We start from the raw sequence: 25,859 nt of genomic DNA on the forward strand, positions 1-25,859 counted from the left end.
GGAAACAGAGCCAAGGAGTGCTTACCCAATGAGCCACATCCCTAGCCCTTTTTTAAAATATTTTTTTTTAGTGTCAGGGTCAGCCCTCCCTTTCAGCAGGAACTTCCAGTCACGCAGGGTCTCTGCTTGGAATGGGTACGTTTTGACCACTGAGGCTCATCTGTGGGGACCCCTCTGCCTAGCTTTTTGAAGACTTCACTGAACTTCCAAGACAGGCTCTGCCTCCCCTGCCACACACTGCCCCAGTCCTAGCACAGGTGCCTGCCGATGGCTGCCTCTCTTGCCGGACAGACTGCACGAAGACACTGCAACTTGCCTGCTGCGCGTGGTGACCTCCAGGACAGGGAAGGGAAGGACAGGGAAGACTCTGGGTTAGCAGAGGGGAGGGAGGGTGGGAAGGATGGCATTATGACACACTCTTGGAGTGGCTCTGCACCAGGTACAGCCAGAGGAAGGGGAAGCTGCGCTCCACTGTGTACCATGTGTCAGGATATGTTCTGCTGTCAGGTATAACTAATTAGAACAAATTTTAAGAAATTTAAAAAGGAAATATACTTAAAAGTCTGCATAACTTTTTATTTCACCTGTCCCTAACAAGGTATCCCAAAAATGGCATCAAAGAGGTGCCCAGAGAGCTCACATAGTGTTGGATATGATTTCAGAGGGTCCACTGTGACCCTAAGTGTTACTTTAACATCTAAATATGTCATGAATGATCTAGCGTCATTAAAGAATACTGCCAAGGGTATCCCAGGTGCTACAGGTGAGGGAGCACCCTTCACCATTCATATGGAAACTGGTGCTTCCCCAGGCCAGTAACAGATCTGAACAGTCCTTGACGCCTGCTCTTCTCTACAGCACCTTGGAGGGCTCAGTTAGCATCCTTGCCTTTCATCCATCCAGGAGCCAACCAGAGCAGATTGTGACTTGAGTTTTGAGAATTCTGAGGACAGGCAGGAGTCCACACCAAAAGACGTAAAATGGCACATGACTGGGGCCTTGTTCACAGCCCTTACCTCCGAAAAAGGTAAGGACCTTCTCTTCTTTGAGAAGAAATTAGGGGAAAGAAATGAAAGAAGTAAGAAACACACCGCCTAATAATTTGGGGGTCTCTAATCCTTCCTCATAAGCACTTTGTCTTTGGGATAACTTTATCTCCACACAAAACAAAGAGAGAACACAGAGAAGCCAAAGTTTCAGAAATGTGCACACAATAAACACAAACCATCAACTACAGAGTAAAACAGCTAACAATCTGTATGCATGCAGACTGTCCTCAGTGCCCAGCGGGTTTCTGAGGTGCCTCCTGTGCCAGTCTGTGTGTGTTCGGGTGTGGGAGACCAACCTTGCATGTGACTGGGTCACATTCCCCAGCTGGGTGCTGAGGTGCTCAGTCGCAGAAATGTGGCAGAGCTTTCCCCACCCTTCTTGGGTTCGAGGGTTGGTGTCTCGTGCATGGGTGTGTCTTGCTACAGCCCCATGGGTGGAGCTACGCTCACCTGTTCCTTTGTAATATAGCCCCTTGCCCTGTTGAGGATAGAATCTCCCATGGAAGTGCCTTGTATGTGTCCCCTTCTCTTACTGTGCCTTTGGGTGTGGCCTACCCAGATGTCAGTCAACTTGCTGACAGTGGACATCATGAAGATAGACTCAGCCCCCTGAAACCTGACCCCTTGCCTCATTTGAATAACTTCTCCTCAATAAAAGGAGTCAGAGTGCGCTCTTGGTCTCTCTTCCTGAGGACCCTTAAGGTCACAGATTTTCACTTACTTTCTACAATTCAGCAGTCAATACTCTGCAATCCTAAGCATGCTTAACTTCTGGAGAGAACTTTCAACTTCCCTAGACTTTTAAAATTTAAATTGGAGTCCCGTTAAGAGCCAGCATTTATTGCTTTTGTCCCGGTGGCTTAAAGACTCAGATCTTTCAGCCCACGTTGGACGCCAATTGCCAGGTTTCTGTTCTCGAGACTAAAAGGCTCAGGGTTTACTCCAGTTGAACTGGGCTGCGCAAAATAACCACACAAGAGACACAAATACCTTCTTCTTTGGGGTCGCTGTGACAGCTCCTTGTGGAAGGTCACAGCATTAGTAAGCAGCAGAGCCGGGGTGTGAACCAAGGCAGACAGTCCAGGTCTGCATCAGTCACACTATAACGGCATCATGCGTCCCCATACTGGGGAGTTCATACTTAACCTTTTACTAAAACCTGGAGATCTTTTCCACAAAACCATTATTAAGCCAGCTCCCTCCCAAGTTGTAAATGTAAAGTTAATCACTTTATAAACCTAAAGAAAGAGCTTTACATACATCCCTCTAATGACTCATAGATGGGCCTGAGAATTCTCAATCCCCAAAATAAATATGGAAAAGGAACTTTCCAAAGATAATAGAGAAATAAGGATTAAAAAAAAAAAAAAATCCTAAAGTCAATATTGTCAAAAATAATTAACATTAAGCACAATAAAATCAGAGTCAGAAAAGTTTTCTCAGCTCAGGGGAAAGGACCAGCTCCAATTTAGAAACTTTTCTTCTCCATTAGTTCTCCCAAACATTTAAAAATTAAAGTCCATCACAGGAACCAAACTGAAGACAACTGACTTGTGTCTTGGAAACCTGATACTTCCCATGTAAAATCAGCACCTCAATTACAAAAAACCTAGCAGGAACATTCTAGGTAGCTCCTTGAGCAGGGAGAGCACTAAACAATGCTATAAATTTTTGGGCCTCTTTGGTGCAAACAGTCTTGTGATCTTCAGTTGGAGGGTACAACTTGGATCAAAGTTCCAGGGAGGGGAAAAAAACTGACGTCTTCAATGCCTCAAAGGGGCCAGAATGATTCATGCAGGTATTTGCTTGGGGGGGCGGGGGGGAGTAGTCCCTGAACTCTTATTTCAAAGAGTCAAAACAAGTTTGCTTGTTTTGAAGAATCTTAACTACCTGGGTGAACAACAGAGATGCATCACACATGCTTGCAGCTGTGTGAAAATACTAAGGCCACTGTTTTCAACTGAGTATTACTTACATTTAAGGCAGCTTCACCACACTTCTCAATTGCTGCAAGACCCTGATTATGAATGTGTGTCTCCAGCAGCTTTTTCAACTCTCCTAGGCCATCCTGGATTCTAGATACAAGATTATACATGCGTCCCAAATCTGCAAGAAGAAGGCAGTCACCTTTATGCACAGAAAAAACTCTGTATCTATTCCACTAATTACATATTTATATTGAGATGGAAGACATTCTGAAATAAGACAGCTCTTATTAGATATGTAAATAATCAAAAGCATACAAATTAAAAATAATCAAAAGCATTAAAACAATATTTTCTATTTGTGTATTTCTTTATGTATATTTTGCTAAAAGTTACAATAAAATTATGCTACTATAGAAGTAAGTGTATTCCCCTCCTTACTATGAGAATCTACTAACATTATAGAGAAGAGGTTCTTTTAATTAGTGTATCTAATGCTTCTTAAAATTCTCAACACTGAGATATTATCTATGCCTGACACATAATAGGCACTTAGATATGTTTAAGAAATGAATAAATTTAAGGAGAACATGGATCACCATCTAAACTATAAACGTCACAAATGGGACCCCAAATTCTTCATTGACTATGTATTGTACATGTTCAATTTATGAGAAGCAGAGAAAGAACCTGAAATACAAATATCTATGTCTGACTGTGCTCCTTACACATCCCAGTAAAGCAAGGAGAGGTTAAGGGACTATAAAATAGTCTTGTTGTCTCTTAAGAATTTTCAAAGGAAGAATACTCAAGAAAGAATTAGGGGGTAACATCATTTAACACTAAAAGTGTATGGAACAAGTTATATATAAAATTAAACTGAAGAGATGCTCTTTTATACCCAAACACCACAGGAATCTGCAACCAACATGCAGTAAGGGCCACACATGAATCTTTTCAACAACGATGGACACTGCAGACAGCAGCACATCGCAGCTCAAAGCGAGTGCCCACATTTGACAAGTTTTAGTGGCTCACCTTCATTCTTGTCGGCATCCAATAAATTCTGAAACTCTGTGTGGAAAATTTCCAAGTGTTTTTCGATAAGGACCTGCTCACATTTCCTGGCCAGCTCATCTTGCGTGCTTTCATGAAGATAAACCTGAACTCTTCGCTGTTCCTCAAGCAGACGAGCCTCTGCCTGCAGAGAATTAATTGAGTGGTTTTGATTTGCTTTTAAAGAACTGTAAAGTGAATAATGGAAAATTAAATTCACAAATCTGTTCTAAAAAAATAAATCATGAAAAAGGGGATATTTAAATGGCCATATTTAAATACACAGAAGTGTTTCAAGTCCTATCCAAAAGCCCTGACAGAGCTACTATTATTAACAGTTTGAATATCTTTACAACAATTTTTCTCCTTCAGATAAGTGATATTTCACCTTTTTTGGGTGTTAATGTCTCCAACCTGAAAAACCTAAAGACCCTCCCTGAACACAGACACCATGTAAGAAGCTCTACTTTTGATTGAAGGCTACCTGAAGTCAAGGATCACACCATCACAATCCTGGAAATGATTACTCAGGAATAATCATTAGCAATAAGGCTTTAAAAAAGTTTTAAAGAAAAAAATATACAGCCTTCAAAACATGTAAAGAAAAACAATATAGCTAGCCATCTCTTGCCAATCCACTGGGTTATTTACACACCTCGATTTCCTGTGTTTCCCTCCAAGGAGGAGAGAAAAATAGGCACTTGAACAGAGGAGCAAAATGACTTAAAGTCAGCGAGTTCTAGACTCCATCACCAAAAAGTGTGGTGCACAGCATCACCAAGGAAGCACTAAATCGTCAGAGCAAGGAGAAAATGTCATCGACAGTCTCAAATTATTCATGTAATCTGAACAAAGAGACAAAAACTTCTTTTGAATTGTAAAAATGCCAGTACTCAAAATGATTTTTGAATTTGGTATAATTTTGGGTAAATCTGGAAAAATTCAACTGGAAATGAAGAAATACTCAAGAGCCAAGAAAACATTAAACAACTGGCTGGGAAGGCTTGGGCTACCCAGAGCAACCAGGGGACAGGTGTTAAACCACAGAACAGAGCTGCAGCCTTATCACACATGCCACTGAGGGCTAAGGTGAAAGTGGATTTGGACAATAGTCCTAATGTGTGACGATGCACAGCACACCAGCGAATGCATCTGAATAAAACACGAGAAAGGAAAGGAAGAGATAATGTACAAATTAATGTAAAAAGTTTGAAGTTATTAAATTTCCAATTAAAAGGAAATTAATTTTACCTGATTCAACATGCTAAAATAAACTATAGCATATTTGGTAAATGAAATATAATTATCTGCCAAAATAAATATAAAATGTTAACACAACGAATCATTAATGGAGAGGTTACAAAAAAACCTATCACAATATTACAATCTGGTTTATATACACAATCAGTTAAGTGTCCCAGGCTAGCAGGGTCGTGTTATTTTTATTTTCCTGAAAGCCTGTGTAATTCTGTTTCTCTGATCACAAAGTCCTATTAAAATAATGAGACACTTTCTGTGCTTCACCCAGGAGTTCCCAGTTCAGATCTGGTGGCAAAACTGCAGTATTTCCTCCAGCCAGTACCTCAAGGATGAAGGCTGATGAAACAGAAGATGGAGACCCAGCAGCACCCTTGCTCTGGGGTTCAAGTTACGCCTGTTTCTTGGAAGGACATAATCCCCCTGGGCAGCTAGACAAACTTTATACTTCTTGCCCAGATGAAAGATCAGGCTTCCACATCACTGCTGATTCACTGAGGGGCACTGGCTTTCCCCCTTTAAGCTAGAAATAGCAGCATTTCACAGACCCCTCCCGAAAGAGCCAAGCAGCAGGAGAGCAAGCAGGTGCCCAAGGGACTGGGGAGGCATTCGTGGCCATAGGGGCTCTGCCGAGCTTATTTCACACACTGGTGAATCAGCCATGGGCCTAGGTGCTGGGTGTGGGCATGTTTTAGAAAGGATGACCTTTTACCCTCTTCCTAAACTCTTTAAGACAAGCAAGCTCTTCATCAGTGTGCTTGGCAGACAGTTTTAGAACACCGAGACCAAACTCAAAGTAGAAGTAACCTACAAAAGATTACCCTAAATTAATTCTGTTAGGATCAGTTTCAGGTTTAAAAAAAGGAAAGCAGACCATAAAGGGTGAGCAAATTAATTGACATTATTTTAATTTTGAAGTTAAAAAACTAAGAAAAAGAAACATTAGGAACCCAGAATAGTCAAAGTTTCTGTAGCTTAGATTAGTCTCAGTCACATAGGACAGTAAGATATTTTAAAAACATTAATGTGGCTTCCAGTTGTTCAGTCATCAAAGCTGTCCTTAGAAGGATGCGCCAGATTCTCAAATGTCTCCACTGAAATACTCCCGGCAACAGGAGAGTGAGTAGGGACCTTCACGGAATCTGAGGATCTAGCCCAAACTAGCTGCTGAAAGCACCGAGTTTCTGAAGGTCCACTCTTGACCTCAGTGTTGTTCAGGAGTTTTACAGTCTTAATGAAAAACCTTCTGAGTCACTGAATCAGAGCTGCCTCCTGTCCGCCCGTGGCGCTGCATCCCAGGCACTGAGGTTCTGGGAGGGACTAACGTGGAAGACCAAAGCCTTCCATCCTGCTAGCTTTCTGCCCTATACTCTTCTATACTCACTTTTATACATACATATATACTTTAAAAAATCTCAGATTATTTAGAAATTAAGGCTCATTTAATCCTCATTCTTACCTATTATTATTTCCAACTTCACAGGTGAGAAACTGAGGAATAGAAAGGTTATCTCCTTAGTGGCATAGGGATTTTAACCTAGATTCACAGTCCAGCATCAGATGCAAGGCCATTAAATAAGAGCAAAATTGTTTGTATGACTCTCAATTCCAATTTCATGCTTGCAGACTTTTTGCATTACAGACTTCTGAAATGTGCTAGAAGTCATGTTAGGTATGAGCCAGATGGCTCTGGGCCAAACCTTTAATTCCTCTATGATGAAATCAAATTGCTGGGCACAGTGGCACATGCCTGTCTTCCCAGCGGCTCAGGAGGCTGAGGCAGGAGGATGGAATTCAAAGCCAGCGTCAACAACTTAGTAAGGCTCAAGCAACTTAGCAAGACCTTGTCTCTAAATAAAATATTAAAAAGGCTAGGATGTGGCTCAGTGGTTAAGTACCTCTGGGTTCAATTCCTGCTATCAAAAAAAGAAGAGGGCTGAGGTTATGGCTCAGTGTCTAGTAGAGCACTTGCCCAGCATGTGTGGGTACTGGGTTCGATTCTCAGCACCACATGTTGCATGCAAGTAAATGAATAAAGAAGAAGAAATCAAATTTACGCAACTAGGATGCAGGAAGCACACTGGCTTCCTTAAAGGCAGGCACATTCTGGTCAAACCAGGCCAGTGCACATCTCTGCTCCCCAGACTTTCCTGCTCATGTGGTTCTGCCCTAAAAAGCTATTTTGCTTGCACTGGAGTGCTACTGGTCTTCATCATCATGGACAACTGAGAAAACGACAACTCACACTAAGAAGTGCACAAAAAGGACTCATATGGCTACTGTGGACATACACTCTGATAAGAGGTTCCACTTTTTAAAACGTGGTTTTAGGGGCTGGGGATGTGGCTCAAGCGGAAGCGCGCTCGCCTGGCATGCTCACGGCACTGGGTTCGATCCTCAGCACCACATACAAACAAAGATGTTGTGTCCGCCGAAAACTAAAAAAAAATATTAAAAAATTCTCTCTCTTTAAAAAAAAAAATAAAAATAAAACGTGGTTTTAGAAGAACAAACAGAGAATTTAAGAGACATGTTTATGAAAACTACATTGTCACACTACAAAATGAAATAACAGGCAGCACTAAGATTCGAAACAGATAATGTTTCAAAAGTTCATGTGTCAGACAGTTGTTGGAAACTTTGGATAAAAAAAACAACTACTCTGGTTGAGCTAGTGTTTGATCAGTACAAAAAAAAGTCAATTTAACTCTCAAAATACACAAAGGATGATAATTTTGAATGGTTGGTTATATTTTGAGATATTAGAAATTTATTTGTTGAGAACTTTCAACTTCAAACGTATACGCTCCACTTACAACAACTGTCTTCCATAGGAAAATACATTCAGACCACCGCAGACAAATTGGGTAGGACTTCATGTGACTGAAGCAGAGCAATTGCTCTTACTAATTTTCTAAGCTGACTCACTTTCTATCCCCATTTATGGAAAAAGTGATTCTGTAGTCTATTCACTCTCAAGTAAGTAGGGGACAAAGGGCAAAGCAGATATCAGACTCAGTAAGACCCAGAGGCTCCGTGGAAGTCTCCTAGTGTCTCCAGGTCTGGGTCAGCAAACTATATATAACATATATGCCAAATTCTACTGCTATCTGGATTGTTTTGTTTGGTACTGGGGACTGAACCCAGGGGTGTTTAAACACTAAGCCACATCCCCAGCTCTTTTTATTTCTGATTTTGAGACATGGTTTCACTAAGTTGTTTAGGGCCTAAGTTGCCCTTGAACTCAGGATTCTCCTGCCTTGCTCCCCTCCCCCACAGTCACTGTGAATACAGGCATGTGCCACTGCAGCCAGCCAATGATTTTTTTGTTTATTTGTTTTCAAGTGTTTAGGACTGAACCCAGGGCCTTGCACTGGCGAGATAAACATTCTATCACTGAGCTACATTCCCAGCCTGTTTTTTGTAAATAAAATTTTACTGGATCCCAGTCATACCTATTTGTTTACATAATGTTGTGGCTGCTTTTGCCCTACAATGGCAGGGTTGAATAGCTGCAGCAGAGACCAACGTAGCCCACAAAGCCTAAAATATCTATTATCTAGCCCTGCAGAGAAAGTTCACAGCTTCTTGATCTAATCATTTCTGAGAGCCTACATCTAGGCTACCTGAATTTTCAAGAAAGAGAACCAAGAATAATTGCACTAGAACTTCATGATGACATCACTAAGTACAAAAAAAGAAAAGGATGCATGAAACATGGACCACTCCTTCAGTTTCAGAAGGCTAATGTGAACCTAATCTAAACCTGAAGGCTGTGTTACAAATTCTTAGGGAATATTCTAGGAACAAAAAAGCTAACACTTTAACTTTGCAAATCTGAGAACACTTATTTCTTAAAATTGTCTCACTGGACACAGACCACATTCCAGAAGAAACCCTCCAAACTATGAAAGGCATGCAGCTCTCATGGTTACAACCTTAGAACATCAAAGAGAACACGCAGTCACGGTCACGACTACAAACTCATTTATAAAAGCGTCTTAGAGAAGCAGGAGCACGGCACCTGCTAAATGCACTACATGACAATAGTGCCAACGCAGGGCTGCGAGGACAGCTGCAGGTGCCGAGACCTCACCAAGGAGCAACGACTATTTCAACTTATGTCTACTGTACGTACTATGTTTCAGCTTACCTTTTTCATATATTCAGTAACTGGGTTCTGCTGCAAGAATTCAGTACTCTCTCTGGTATAAAATCTCTCTGTGTCAGCCAAAAATTGAGATTCAAAGGATTCTTTATACACTGTTAACGTAGGGCCCTTTGCAAATGCATCATCTTCATTCAGCCCCAATTCCACTAGAAATAAATACGAGCTACATTTCAATCACCCTATTTTTTTGTTATATTTCACAGAAAATACTTAGGTGTAGCATTCAGTTTAAGTTATGCTTAAAAGGTTAATGTGAAATGGAGGGTATAAAGTAATTCTTATTTACTAGTATAAAAGAACACTTGTTTCACTAAAAGAAAAGAAAAAAATCCAAGATGTCTAAAAGGCAAGTAATTCTGACCCAGGCCCAGATATGCTTCCAAATTACCATAAAGTTCATTTAGAGAACTTTTACATTTGAAAAAGCAATACAAATTTCTAATTTTAAACTTTCAAAGAAATACAATGCTACCCAAGTTTTTAAAACACTGTATTACTTTATCAGTTTCTCAATCTCAATTTTTCAAGCTGATATAGATTTCTGGTTATCATTTAGCTCAATAATGTTCTCTCATATTTACATCCAGTAATTCAATGAGACCAGAAAATAATTCGTATTTCTTTTCCATCAAATTTCCTTAAGGCACAAGGACCAAACAATTTTTTTGATGGGTAAAATCAATAAAATCACACTGACTTGAAGAGAATTAGGAGAACCTTTGTAAATGCTAGCAACATTCTTGATAATATTAAAATATTTTAAAATGCATCTTGTTAGAGCATTGCTATAATTATCATATGATATGAAAATGAATAAATTAAAGGGAAATTATTTACCATAGGACTGTACAACTCCACTAATCAGTCTTGTATTGATGGTCTCACCATTTCTTTCCTTTTCAATCAGTTTTAAAACAGCATTTGTTACCTTCAGAAAGAATAAAGACAGAAGATATATTTCACAATATATATTACTACATATTCCTTAAACATTCAAAGCCACTAAACAATGCATTATGACAGATATTCTTGAAATCTCTCAAAGGCCTGAGGAGGACAAAGTTAAGTAATGAAATGGGGACTTTTAAAAGCAAAACACACGCACTCACACAAGCAGGTACCTGTTTATTCAATGGCCTGAACAGACAATCTCTCCAAGTCACCAATGCAAGCTGGATAAGAAAGAAAAAATAAATAAAACAATTAAAAAATTATTAACTATACATACAATAAATAGTGTTAGATATCTATACTTTTACTATGTTTTCCCAAGACTGAAGTCATAGGAAATAACCTGAATTCCAAATTTTATCAAAGTTAGAATATACCTTGGTAAAAATCTATCAGAACAAGATCAGAAAGCCACTCTTGAGCTACCCATCTCAAGAGGCAGAGAAGGTACAGGTGCTTATCGGCTCACATTTTAACAGTTAAAATACAAAGACAAATTTGATTTAAGGAGCACATTTTCTGTCAGTTTAAAGGGCAAAAGTGGATTCAACCTATAAATTTGTCCCTTGGATCAAACAAATTTAATTTGACCTTCCACATTTGATGAAAATAATTCCATTTATTACATCAGCTTTGACATACTCAGTAAGATAAATTATAGATTTTAAACTCTAAAATGAAATTTTTAACAGTCTAATACACAAATGCTAACTGTTGAGACATTCATTTTAAATATAAATCCTAGTTTTATTTTTCACAAATCTCACTATAGTTGATACAACAGGGTTTATAAAAGATATATTTCTGAAAACATTATATGTAAATTTATTTTATGAAGGACTTTAAAAGTGGTGTTTCCTCAAATAAATAGCATTAAAAACAATATTTAAGAGAAAAAAATTTTTTGACAAATCATGAACAATAAATATATACTGAAGGCTAATATTGGGGAAAAATTAAGATTTCATCATTAGGAGCTATGACTAAGATGCTCGAACGATGCCGGAAGGAAGAGACTCCTCCTCTTGGAGAAACACAGGGAGGAGGCACTCTGGAAATGCCCCTCACTGTGGAGTCCTGGCTGTCCTCGCCTTCCTCAAAGCAGAGGAGAGGCAGAAAGGTCTGTAGCACACACAAACTTCTAAAAAGCATTGACAGGTCACCAAAAAGCGCAACTTTAAATCACCACTCCCTTAGACCTAACCTGAGGTGGGTCTAAGGGAGAAGAGCCTGGCAGGAAGAGGAAGCAGGACCAGCAGCAGGCCAAAGGAACTCCAATGCAAGTTAGGGAACCGGTCTGGTTGCATCATTTGAATACATCAACTAGAAAATTAAACGAATGTCCTCTGGTTGACTTGAAAAGAAACTTTCTACAGTTAAAAAATGAAGAATCAATCGGGGGCCGGGGATGTGGCTCAAGTAGTAACATGCTTGCCTGGCATGCGTGAGGCACTGGGTTCGATCCTCAGCACCACATAAAATAAAATAAAGATACTGTGTCCACCTAAAGCTAAAAAATAAATATTTAAAAAAAAAATGAAGAATCGTTTCGAAAAAAGTAAAACTTCACAAGTAGTCATGAAATGATTTCTTGACAAGCAGCCCCATTTTCTGGAGATTCCAGACATATGATGAGAGATCACCCGTACAAACTGTCCCACTGTGCCTGGCACCCAAACTCCTGTATGAATTATGCAGTGTCACTAGCACAGCACACAGTGGAACGTTGTTTCTAAGGAGGGGTACTGACTTAGTCTTTGCTAGAATTTATGGCCCTCTCTTGCATTTCTGAACAGTAGCTATGGCATGTGAGGGTGTATGTAGGAAGTACAAATTTTGAAAGTGGATTAAAAATAATAAAAGCAAGTTGGATCTTTTTTTTGGGGGGGTAGGTTTACTGGGGATTGAACTCAGGGGACTCAACCACTGAGCCACATCCCCACCCATATTTTGTATTTTAATATTTAGTGACAGGGTCTCAGTGAGTTGCTTAACACCTTGCTTTTGCTGAGGCTGGCTTTGAATTCATGATCCTCCTGTCTCAGCCTCCCAAGTGTCTGGGATTATAGGCATGTGCCACTGTGACCAGCAGCAGCTGAATCTTAATCAAGTATCCTTGTACTTTTAGAAGTCTGTATGTTGCTATGTGGTATACATGGTCTTTAGGTCAAGTGGATTTCTAAAATGAAATCATCCAAAACCATGCTGATTCTTACTCTGCCAACTTGGGAGTTTCAAGAAAGCATTTTGACATGAAAGACAATGAAAAGCACTTCAACCATTTCTCAATGCATACATATTTCAAAAAGCATCTGGTAGTTGTGGTGTGGTGGTACATGCCAATATTCTCACCAACCCAGGAGGGTGAGGCAGGAGGATTCCAAGTTCAAGGCCAGCCTCAGCAATTTAGCAAGGCCTAAGCAACTTAATAAGATACTGTTTCAAAACAAAAAATGAAAAAGGCTGAGGATGTCGCTCAATGATAAAGTGCCCCTGGGTTTCATTCCCAGCACCAAACAAACAAAAAAACCCATGTTATAATACATGGTAAACATATGTAATCTGTCAACCAAAAAAAAAAGAGTATAAAACAAAAGAAAAAGGGAAGTATAAAAACTTCAAATAAAAACTAAACTTAGAAAGTTTTGTTAAAAACTTAAGTATATAACAAAACTACCACTACGATACAACAAGAATTTTGATGCCGAAATTCAGCTATATAAACAATAAAAATTAGCCATGCCTTGGGCCACATTATGCTTTAATTAAATGTGCAACAGTGAAGCAACAAAATATTGCTAATATAGGAACAATTTTATGTATGGACATATATAAAACCTTACGTAACCACAGTTCAAAAACACCAGACTGTCGGGCCCCACCTGTAGACTGTCCAATGAAGTCTAGGACGAGGTCTGAGAATTTGTGCTCCTAGCAAGTTTCCAGATTATGCTGAGAACCATACTTTGAAAACCAATAAGCCTAAAAAACCTTCACTGACTGAAGAAATGTATTGATGGGGGTGGTTTCATGATTAATTCAAGGTCTTCTCCTGGAAACAGAGTTCCCAGACAGGAGAGTGTGTGAGGCTCATGCTTAGGGCTTGAGTCTCAGGCAAGGTGCCTGATTTGCAAAATGAGATGGTGATTAAACCATTAAAGAATACACTTCTAAAAAGTAAGTGCAAAACTGTGTAAGCTGTATTTTATAACTCCATTTCTCATCCTTCTACTTTGTCACAAAGTATGGAGGAGTCATTCATTGATAAAGAAAATTAGTATAAATATTCTGAAAACAGCTTAACATTTGCCTAGTTCTCCTTATTGAAAGACAACGTATCATTAAGAAACATTTTAAATATTTTTAAAAACATCTTACTGAATAGATTTCATATATTCCTTTTCGTCCTTCATCACATTCACGGCGAACCCAATGTCTATTGAGGTAGGCACAGATTCCATTTAGCACTTTGCTTGAGAATCGGTAATCTTCCCATTGCTGAGTGTAGAACTTCAGCACGCTCTCGTCCATCAGATCCTCTCCATCCTGAAAACAAGTTCACTAAAGCTTTAAGATGACTGTTGTACGCAGATCAAAGAAAAAGCTAATGAAACAAAATACACCAATACAAAAGGATTCTTAAATCACTCTGTGTACAAAACCACACTAACTTATTATAGATTCTCACAAGAACACAGTAAAAAATTCTTTCACATGAAATTAAACTAGAACCTTTTCTATGGCATTAAATATGAACATACACTTACAAAAAGTACTCTAAACTTTAGGAATCTGATGGCTACTTCTTTTTTTTTAATAAGGAATTAACTTTAAAATCATCTCTATTCTTGATAATTTTCCTGTTAAAAGAATTAACATGTCACATTAACTAAGAACATAGGGCAAAACATGAAAAAGGGAAGTATAAAAACAATTTTTAAATGCTTTTCCCGTCTTTAAATTTACTTAAAGATTATAAAAAGTTATAGCCTTTTGTGGAAATCTGTTGCATTTTCATAAAAGTAAAATAAGTACAATAATGTGATATATCTTCTTTAACCAGACCTCATGAAGAAAATGTACATTTACTCTTAAGTATTTTTACTGAGATCTCTACAACTTAAACCACAATTTTTATCTGAAGAAAACTAACTGGAAACTTTTCCCTACGTATTAGTGGAATCTAAAAAGTATGTCCTACCCTTTAAAAACGCAGCACCACCATTTCCAGGTGCTGTGCAGAAAAGCACTGAAGAGGAGAATGAGAGGGGAGGGGCGCCTCCGCACTCAGGCCAGGGCAACGTCGAAGGCGGGAAGGCCAAGGCTGCCAGAATGGACGCTCCATGAGTAACTGTACTCAGGTGACCCAACCATGCACGCAAACACCTGACCATGTCTAAACACAACCAAATTTTTGTTCACTTAATATGAAATGAACTTTAAAATGCAAAGCTAGGCTATTCTGACTTATGATATAGACCTTTTTTTTAAAATTCAAAAATATCACTAATGGTCTGCCTATCAATACTTTTACATAATACAGTACACTGTCATGCTCTTTGGTAACAAAAAATAAGTAATTACAATATCCAATTTATAAAGTGTTGTGAATAGAAAAAACAAAGTGGTTGTAGGAAGACCTTAGTCTCCGGAGAACGTGCAAGCGGTACTACTATGAACCACTGTTTGTGGTCAACTGACTACAGTGTTAGAATGATATATGTTTCCGATGAGCTTGTAAAATAAACTAAAAAACAGAACAAACAACAACAACAAAAACAAAACAAAACAAGCTAGATCACATTTGAACAATGTGATTGTCAAAGAACCTTGTTTACTTTTTTTTCAGTGCCGGAGGTGAACCCAGAGCCTCCTTATGCTAGGCAGGTGCTCTACCACTAGGCTATACCTCCAGCCTGTTTACACATTTTCATGGACAACACCATATGGGGCTCAAAATATAGTAATATCTGGATACGTAATTATATGCTTGAAATGAAAAGGTTCATCAATTTCTTTCTTCATCTCTCCCCACTGTACTGGGGACTGAACCAAAGAGCACTTTACCTAACCCTTTTTATTTTGAGATAGGGTCTTGCTAAGTTGCTGAAGATGACCTCAAACTTATAATCCTCCTGCTTCGGTCTCTTGAGTAACTGGGATTACAGGCATATACACCATGCCTGGCTAGGGTTCATCAATCTCTAATCACCAGATACAAACTGGCTAACAATTTATGGAACAACATTATTATGGTAATAAGGATGTCCAAAACTTCTAATTTAAAAAAATGAAAACATGCTTTATAGAGGTTTCATCATTATAAGAGATAAAAGATTAAACAATACTAAAACATTTAATGAACAAGCAAAGTGAAAAACTGAGCATTTAAGGTAGAATTACCATTTCCTCTTTACCTTCTATTATAAATGTGCAATAGAGATGTAAAATGTCTTACCTTAAGAAGATTTGTCAAGTAATTCTTCAAAAATTCTTTAAGTCGTTTGTACAATTCCAGGCCAACAAACTGAGCCCCTCCAGGTGTCTGCCCCTTTTTCGATTTAGAAGGAGGGACTCCAGCTCCCCGTGCTTGGTTTGACTGGTGTACGCTAGTACAGTAGTTATAAACGTGACTTGGAGAAAAGTTAAGGGAATCAATGTGCACCTCAAATGCAAACAGTGGCTAATATATATTTCAGTACCAATACATTGCCTACATGTCGACCAGAACCTGTTAAAAACTACAGTGGAAAAAAAGATTCTACTCCCTGTCAATAGAGTGGAGTCTGTAAGCTCCATCCACAAGGTGCCCACGGGCCTGGGGACAAGTGATAAACCAGAGACTGCCAAGAAAGAATCTGGAGCTTTCAGACCACCTCGCGTGCCTGACCTTGTGGAAAGCTGTCTGAGTATTTAGAAGGCATGAAAAGAACTGGCAACAGGTACCAAGGAAAGGTTGCAAATGAAGAAGAAAAAACCAATTACAGTATTTACTTCAGGAAAAACAAAAAGCTAATAATCATCATAGCAGATGAAGCTCAGCTATAAATATTTCCAGAAACACAATATGAATACTGACATAATAAAACTTTATTTTAAAATGATTTGCAAGGGCTGGGGCTGTAGCTCTGTGGTAGAGTGCTTGCCTAGCATGTATGAGGCACTGGGTTCAATTTCAGCACCACATATAAATAAATAAAATAAAGGTCCATCGACAACTAGAAAAAATATTTTTTAAAAAACCAATTTGCAAATGGATGCACATAAAACTACATTCTAAGGATGAAGGATGAAAAGCAGGAGAGGAGCAAGAGAGCCATAGCCTGCGCCATGCTAGAATCGCAGGTCAGAAGCTGACCAGCCAAATCCCTTCCACAGGAGAAAGAGTGGCAGGTGCAGCCAGCTGCCCCCTGCAGGGGTGCTGGAGGGAATGGGCTGGGACAGGAGGGCAGAGGACTGACTGCATGGTCCTAACCTTTAAATATGATGAACTCATCTTGCACGTGAAATTACCTGGGTAAAGCTGAAAATATCCAGGAACACTTATCTATTCTCAGGTTTGTTAAACCCTAGCTAAGCAAAGTCTATATATAAATACTTAATTATAAATTTCAAATATATTAAAGTAAAAAGTACCTTAAACTAACAAAATTACTATCTTTATGCATTTATTTTTTTGGTACTGGGAGTTGAACCCAGGGGCACTTTACCACTGAGCTATATCCCCAGCATTGCTATAATTAAAATAATTTAAAACAATATGAAAAAAACAAGCCTCTATAAAAACATGGCCAAAGCACACCAACAGAAAATCCAAAAGTAAAAGAAGACACATTAATGACTAGAAAAACTCATGAGGTAATCAAAGAACTATCTTAACATAATGAATTAAATATTTCAATTATACAATCACAGATGACAATAAACCACCTTTTGTTCACAACAAGTTGACAAACATTTGTCCCAAATTCCACCCATAAACCCCACCCCACCCCACCCCCACCCCCGGGCTGCCACCACCTTTTTAGGAAGTGAAATATTATAGGTTGTAACAAACTCTATGCCTCCCTAGTCCCTCCCATTCTTTGAAGAAAACACCCCATGATTTGCTATATATTGTTCCTATGCATGTTTTTATACTTTACTGGAAAACAACATATATTGTTTTGCATGTTTTACAGTTTCAGATTACGCAAACTGTAATCCACACATTCACTTCTGTATCTGTTTTTGATAACGTGCGAGATAGCTCCAGCAGTGTTAATACACTGTATAGTATCTATGTACAACGACACATCCATTTTCTTGTTTATGGACCTTGCTAGACATCATTTTAGCAGGTACCAGTTTGGGGTACTTTCAAACAAAGTTGCGTACATTTTTAGCATGTCCCTTGCACACAGGTACAAGTCTGTAGCAGCAGGGACTCCCCAGCACACCTTCAGCCAGACTGCTTTACAAAGTGGCTGCTGTGCATTTCCACTGCCACAACCTTGCCCAGGCACGTACTATGGTTCTCGTGGCTTTAAGTGCATTTTAGTTGATTGTTTTCATTTTCTTCTGTATATTGTCTGCTCATATCCTAACTAAAAAGTTTGCTCAGACATTAATACTAGGAATACAAAAGGGCATAACCACTTTGCAAAAAAAATTTGTCCATTTCTTAAAGCAAATTGTGGTCTATTTGGAGAACATTACTTGGCAGTTTAAAAAGTGCACTACCCCGACACATATCATGAATTAATTTCCAAAACATACTGAATAAAAACAGCCAGACACATGAAATTCCACCCATGTAAACTTCCAGAACCAACAAAATTTAACTCATAGTGCTAGAAATTGGGAGAGTGATTCCTTTTGCATGACTAAAGGGTGAATAATCATCAAGGAGGACTGGAGAGAACTTTTAGTATCTTGAATAAGGTTATGTTTACACAAAAGTATGCCCGTCAAAAATATGCAAATCAATGAGGCATGGTGACACACTCCTGTAATCCCAGCAACTCAGGAGCCTAAGGTTTGAGAATGGCAAGTTTAAGGCCAGTCTCAACAACTCAGTAAAAACCTGTCTCAAAAAAAAAAGGACTGGGGATGCAGCTCAGTGGTAAAGTGTCCTTGGGTTCAATCCCTATACATACCCCACACACACAACAAATAAACCACATGCTTTAATATACGTAGATTTTGTTATACAATCTTTGCCCTAAAAAAATTCTACATTTTAAAAAACGTAAGCACTTAAATATTTCTGCTAACTCACTAAGTTGCCTCTGGACTTGAATTTATTGTGAAAAATGTCCTTATGAGCAGCTATTGTTGAGTAAAGAGAAATTCTTAATCTGTCATCAAATTTTTCCCAATTTTCTTCTATAGCTTGTGCCACGCTGGTTGAGGAAATCATTTCCTTGGCCAAGACAGTCATTCTACTGTATGTTCATATAAAGCTGACTTCTTCACTGAGGTTTCCAATCCAGGCAGACTTAACTCATACATGACACAAGAAGTCATTTTAGTTATCTGCATTATCAATGGCTCTACAAATTAAACCGGCCAACCCATCCTCACCATGTATACTGCTACTTCTAGAAAACTGTTTCAACGGTTTCCAAGCAACTGCCTTTTTAGTCTTCTTTTAAAACACATCTGTTCTTTCTGTAATATCCCCTTAATCACATTGTGGGGTTTTTATGATTAATTTTGCCAGTAGCTTGTGTATTGAGTCTTTTCAAACAGCCAGTATGAGTTTTATTAATTTTCATTCTTATGACTTTATTTCATTTGGTTCTTTTGTATTTACTTCTTTATATTTATTCTCTGTGTATAAATCTTTGGTCAGTTAACTTTGCAATTTCTCTTAACATTTGAAATACACAAATGTGCGACAATATATGAAACACACCACTTGGCCATGCCACTCCAGTCTGATGTGCACACACTTCCCCTGTTGTTCAGTATTTTCTTTTTTCCATTATTAGTTGGTTCTGTCTTTAGTGTTCAACTGTTTAAATTTCCAAAGTTTATTTTTTAACCTTTAAGAATTTCACTTTAAAATTAGATTATAAAATTCAAAGAACATCCTCTTTTTGATAGTATTTTTTAAATGATGAGACTTATGTTGAACGCAATTTATTTTTAGGCAGGGAAGAGGACAAGTACTCCCCATGTACCCAGGAGGATGGTCCATTCCATAATTGTCAGATACCGAGACTGTTAGGTACAGTTAGTTAATTCTGCCTTTCAAATCTATACTGTTATTGATTTGCCTGTTTATTAATAAGAAATTTTTATTGTAATCTCCCAATATAATAACGGTTTTGTCAATTTCTCTTATAATTCCCTAAGGTACCTATCATATTTTGAGACAGTGTTAACAAATTTGGAATTATGTTCCTGGTGACACGGTCCTTTCATCTTTAGAAATAGCTCTATAGCTCTGTTTAATCTAACAACACTGCTTTAGAAACCTACTGTATTTGATATTACTAAGTCATTTCTTTTTTTGTTGTTGTTAGAATTTTTCTCATGACTTTTGTTCTATTTTCTACCTTTATGTTTCTGTGTTTTGGTATGTCTACTGTAAACCACCAGAGCATAATTAATGGACCTCATAATCTGTGATAGGAAAGTTTGATTTTACAATTAAATTATTCTATAAGACTATCTGGATTAATTTCTACCATTGTATTTTGTATTTTCCAATTTTATATGCATCTCCTTTTCTCCCTTCTATTAGAATGGTAATTTGCATATTCCATTCCAATTCTTTTATTATTTTGAAATTTTACATTCTGTTTGAATTCTAGAAATGGTTATCTTAAAATTTGATATACACCGTCTCTGGCCTATTTGGGAAAATGTTTGGCCTTCATCTCATCAAGTATTTCTGCTGTTTTCTCCTAGTTCTTCTGTTGCAGATATGTTGGTCAAGTGCATGCTTCTTCCATACATCAGTTAAAAACTTCAATTATTTTCTGTCACTTTATCTTTGTTCAAACTTTCGCATTTTTCTAGATATACCACCTGCTTAAGTGAATCTCCAGCAGCTATGTCAAATTTGCTGTTAATTTTTTTATTTGCAAAATGTCTTGGGTTTTCCAAAGTGTTCTCATCCTTATCTATCATTAATCATTTTGGATGGAATGAAACACCCTCTTCCAGGATCCTTTTATTTGAAGTTCTGGGGTCTGACTTTGTGGCTTGGAGCATGTACTGACTTCATGGTGAACTTTCTCCTATGCTTTGCAACTTTATTTTAACTCATGGAGGGGGGCGGGCTTTCACATTAATTTCCCAGCTTGAAGTAAGTTCCACACACATTTGAGTTACAAATTCTCAAGGCAGACTTTCCCCAAACCCTCCTGCATCCAGAGCTCAGTTTAAATATTTTCTCAGTTGCCTCCCTGGCAGAGCAGGTTCGTTGAGGTTTTTGCATGGTCTGAATTTTTTCAGCTCCCCGCCTGCTGTTCCCACCAGGGCTCTGTCTCCTCCTGTGTGGCTGCCACCAACCAGCCCACCTTTTCCCGAAGCCCCACGCTGTCCGGGGTTCCCCTCATCTTTGCGCAAAGTCAGCTGTGCATTTATGCTACATTTCACCCATCATCCAGTTCTAGGATTTGTTAGCCTGACTTCTGTTTCTTGGCAGTAGTATATTATTTTGACTATTAACTTAAAAAGTTTTAAAAAACGAACCCAATGATAGCTTATGTGCAGTTAAGTGATACTTCTGGACTTCTATTAAAAGGTCAAGAGTGAACACCATGTTCACCTGATGGTTCTGCAAATGGCTCAACTAGAATCACCATCTGATCAAGAAACTCCACCCCCAGGCATCCACAGGAGGACACAGACACAAATGTTTACGGCAGTATTATTCACAGAGTCAGAAGGAGGAAACAACCCAAATGTCCCCAACTGACCGACAGAGAAACAATGTGGAATGTCCATGAAATGGAATACTATTTTACTCCCAAAAACAAACAAAATATTGGCATGTGCTATAACATGGTGAAATTTTAAAACATTACGCTAAGTGGAGGAAAACCAGTCATAAGAGACCACGGGTTCATCTATCTGCTCAGGCTGCCAAAATACAGACTTCAGCTTAAACACCAAACAATAGGAATTCATTCTCAGTTCTGAAGACTACAAGTCCAAAATCAACCATCTGAGGTTAGTTCCTAGCTTTCTGTCTTCTCACACAGCTATGTGGACAGACAGAACTCTTTGGTGTCCCTTCCTCTTCTTAAAAGGACAAAATGCTGTCAGACTAAGACCCTGGCCTCACAACCTAACTTAACCTTAATTATTCCCCCCAAAGACCCTGCCTCCAAGACCCATCATTCAGGGGTGAGGGTTTTAACATGAATTAACATTAACAACACAGTCCCCAGTCCCCAACACTATGGGTTACATGATCACACGAACATAAAACGTGCAGAGCAAGCTGATTTGGAAGTGGAAAGTGGGTTAGCAGGGGGAGACAAGGGAGTGACAGCTGGGGAAAGGATTTCTTTTTGAGATGATGAAAATATCTAAAATTGAATATGTAGGGTCAGATATATTTGTAAATATACTAAAAACTACTGAGATGTCCACTTTTGTATTCCATGTGAATTCTATCTCAATAAAGCCATTATTTTTCTAAAAATTCAAATAATTCTAATCATAATCCCAGCAATTTTGGGGTCAACACAAACTATAAAGAGGAATGCAAAGAAACAAGAGGAGTCAAAATAATCTTGGGGAGTGGGGAAGAACAAAGCTGAAAGATTCTATCATTTAACTTAAGGAATTCTCACAAAGCATGCCTATAATCTCAGTGACTCAGGAGGCTGAGGCAGGAGGATCACAAATTCAAAGCCAGCATCAGCAACATAGCAAGACCCCGTCTCAAAATAAAAAAATGGACCAGGCGCAGTGACGCATGCCTATAATCCCAGCACCTCGGGAGGCTGAGACAGGAGGACAGTGAGTTCAAAGCCAGCCTCAGCAATGGCTAGGTACTAAGCAACTCAATGAGACTCTGTCTCTAAATAAAATACAAAATAGGGCTGGAGATGTAGCTCAGTGGTTGAGTGCCCCTGAGTTCAATCCCTGGTACGAAAAAAATTAAAATATTATAAATAAATAAATAAAGAAAGAAAGGGTTGGGATGTGGCTCAGTGGTTAAGCACCCCTGGGTTCAATTCCTGGTAACAACAACAACAACAAAACATCCTAAAGGCTGGAGATGGGGATACAGATCAATGGCATGCATAAGGTCCTGGATTCAATCCCCAGCACTGCGTACCCCCCATCCAAAAAAAGAGAGAAAAGAATTCTCATAAAGCTACAGTATACCAATATTACAAACAAAAATACTCACACTAATGTCTCACATGAACATGAACATAGATGCAAAAAATATTTGACTAAGGACCAACATATCAGTGAGATAGAGCCCTATAAATAGAAGTATTTGTCATTTAGTTTAACTAATAAGGGGATAAAGGTTGTCAGCAAATGAGGCTGAAGTAACTGCATGGGGAGCTCCACCTCAAACCTAACTCACACCACACTTTGTTAACTTTAGTCAGACCATAAACCTAAACACCTAAACGAAGCTTTAGTAGGAAAACACAGAATATTTGTGATCTAGGCAAAGGTTTCTTAGGTTATAGAAAGCAAAAACTGTTGAATAAACAAAGGAAAACAACCAATGTAAGCCAGGTTTCCTTAAAATAATAATAAAAAAATTGTTCAAAGACATCAATAAACATTTGCTCACCCAAAGATATAAAAAAAGAGCTACTCTAATTAATTAAACTATTCTAAAACTGGGATGCAGGACGAAAGAATTGGACACTGTAAACAGAAGACTCCAGGTCTACCAGCAATTGAAAGGCATTCACCTCACAGGGACAGTCCTCACGGGTGTGGACTTCTGGCCAAGTGTGAACCACGTCTGACAGAAGAACCTCATCAACTGAACTCGAATCACGGTGAGTCTGCAGAAAGGCAAGACTCAAGGCGCATCTGACATGGCTCTGATGATGTCAATCTTACTTTGAACTCAACTAAACAACATGAGGAAACGTAATCAGGAAAGGAAAAGCAGATTCTTATTGTGTCTCAGAAATCTGTTCAGGGACCCAGCCCTGCCTCAGGTCCCATAGGGATGAAAGCCAAGGGCAGGGCCACCGGCACCACTCATCTGTTAATTGGGCAGGAGAACCAGTAACAGAGGAGGACACCAAGTGGGGTTTCTTCCTAAGAACTGGCCCAAAGGGTCCCTATGGGGAAACTCCAGGGCATGTCCTGCCTGAGCCAGGTTCACCCTGCTACTGTCCTCACAGAGGCCACACTGGCCACCTACCTCCCAAGATGTGACAAGACAAATGTGAACAAAGTGAGAAAAACAAAGTATGACAATGTTTAGAAGAAAAACGGTCCCATTGAAAGTTATTCTTAAAGTAAACAAATGATAGAATATGAGAAAAAGTTAAAAATAGGAATTAAGAGGAAATGAGAAAAAAACAGATGAAAATAAAATCTAAACAGCAATAAGATAGAAGTTTCATTTGGTGGGCAAGTGGTTAGCAGTTGAGCGCCAAGGCTCTTTTTCACAGATCCCCAGAAGAGTTTCTTGGGCAGGAAAATCAAGGAGGACTGGGCAGCAATCTGGGTCTCTCCCACTGGTAGGGGGAAATGCTGAGATAGGTGGTGGCCTTAGAGCCAAGTCGGGTCAGCCTCCAAAATATGTCCTAGAACTCCCCTGCCATCCTGGAACATTCAACACTGGCCAAGGCACACTCTGCTAGGACAGTTCTGCTTGGGAGAACAACTGCTGGAACAAGGTCCTATCAGACACTCACAGGGCACCTGCCCCACGCCACGCACTGTAAAGGACAGGTAGAAAGAAAAACTGCCCTCCTAGAGCTCTGTGTCACCCAGGAGCAGCCGGCACACAGCTGACCGCCATTTGGAGGCCGCGGCGGATGCAGCAGTCCTCTCTACCATCAGCAGGGGCCGGGAGATGCCCCAATGATTGTCACCCATAAGCTACATGCCTTATTTGTCAAGTAAAAGATATCTGGGCAATCAGCTTTTGACCTTTATTTATTATAAGACTCCAACCACTTTCATTTTTTTTAAAGTCAATTCAATTAAAGAAATAAAACTAGGGCTGGGGTTGTGGCTCAGTGGTAGAACACTTGCCTAGCAGGTGTGAGGCACTGGGTTCAATTCTCAACACCACATAAAAATAAAGGTCCAACAACAACTAATAAAATATTTTTAAAAAATAAATAAAACTAAGGTTCTATTAAAATTCATTTGAAAGGCTCTACACTTCCCGTCTTCACATGCCAATAAATGGGCCACCTATACAAGATGGCAGTGGCAGCAGGCCTCATACCATTTGTACAATCAGAGTATAAAGTCAAATAAGAATAAAGTTCTTCCCAATCTGTGGTTAGGTGCATTTCTGAAAAGAATATCCCACCCAAAACAAATTCACATCTAACAGCATACTATAAAAGCAAAGATGATTGTGATGAACTTTAAAATTTAAATGCTTAGAAAGACGAGTATGTATGTGTGTATGTATATATGTATTTGTGTGTGCGTGTATATATATATATATATATATATACACACACACACACACACACTACAAATCAAGTTTAGAAGAGTGAACATACCATATTTACACTGACCAAAAAAAAAAAAGAAATCATTTATTTAGGCAATTATGCACATGAGAGCAATTTCTGTGGGCTCTTGCTCCAAAGCAGGTACGTAATTCCTCAGTCCTAAAAACTATCAGTTCTTAGTGAAAGGTACAATTTTGCAAGTGAGTATAATTTGGACTTGGTGTTTACAAAACAAAGACAAAAAAAACAAGGATTGTTCAAAAATCATCCAGATTAGAACACTAGTGCACACCTGTAATTCTAACAACTTAGAAGGCTGGGAGGATCACAAGTCCACGGTCAAACTCAGCAAACCCAACACTTAGGCACTCACTCTGCCACGGAGCTCCATCCCCTGCCCTTCCCTGCAGGTCTGACAGCCGTTTATAGTTCTGACAAATTCTTAGTGTCAAGGCCTGAAGTTATTTCCCATTTTTCCCATTATTAAAATAAGCCAAAGAGACTTGAACATACAATTTGAATAAACTATTTCTATCTTGAGTTAAAAAAATAAATTCCTGAAAGTATATTTTTAAGTCTTTAGAAGAGTGTCTCCAATTCCTCTCCAGAAAGTAGCAGACTACCGCTTCCACACGCTCGGTCTCCCAATTCCAGTGCTAGTACCTTGTATCTTTAAAACTTTTCCACCTTATTAGTTAAAAAACTAAAATCTCCTTTTAAATCTTGATTTCCTTAACAGTTGTAAGGCTGAACATGTGTCCACATGTTAATCGTCTGCATTTCTTTCTTCTTCTTTTTTTTTTTTGTGAACTATGTC

General features: G+C 38.8%; 1 protein-coding gene across 1 annotated transcript in view; it reads right to left on the reverse strand.

The window, feature by feature from the left end:
- Nucleotides 1–25,859, reverse strand: part of Cul1 (cullin 1) — an 81,537-nt gene that overhangs the window by 14,363 nt on the left and 41,315 nt on the right. Inside the window, exons 3-9 of the mRNA XM_027943344.2 lie at nt 15,868–16,042; nt 13,788–13,955; nt 10,580–10,630; nt 10,296–10,386; nt 9,441–9,604; nt 4,013–4,175; nt 3,025–3,155 (exon numbers count right to left, since the gene is read on the reverse strand). Coding sequence (XP_027799145.1) covers nt 3,025–3,155; nt 4,013–4,175; nt 9,441–9,604; nt 10,296–10,386; nt 10,580–10,630; nt 13,788–13,955; nt 15,868–16,042 — 943 coding nt within the window. The remainder of the gene's footprint in view (nt 1–3,024; nt 3,156–4,012; nt 4,176–9,440; nt 9,605–10,295; nt 10,387–10,579; nt 10,631–13,787; nt 13,956–15,867; nt 16,043–25,859) is intronic.

The sequence above is a fragment of the Marmota flaviventris genome, chromosome 1, assembly GCF_047511675.1.
Source record: "Marmota flaviventris isolate mMarFla1 chromosome 1, mMarFla1.hap1, whole genome shotgun sequence".
NCBI classification, from domain to species: domain Eukaryota; kingdom Metazoa; phylum Chordata; class Mammalia; order Rodentia; family Sciuridae; genus Marmota; species Marmota flaviventris.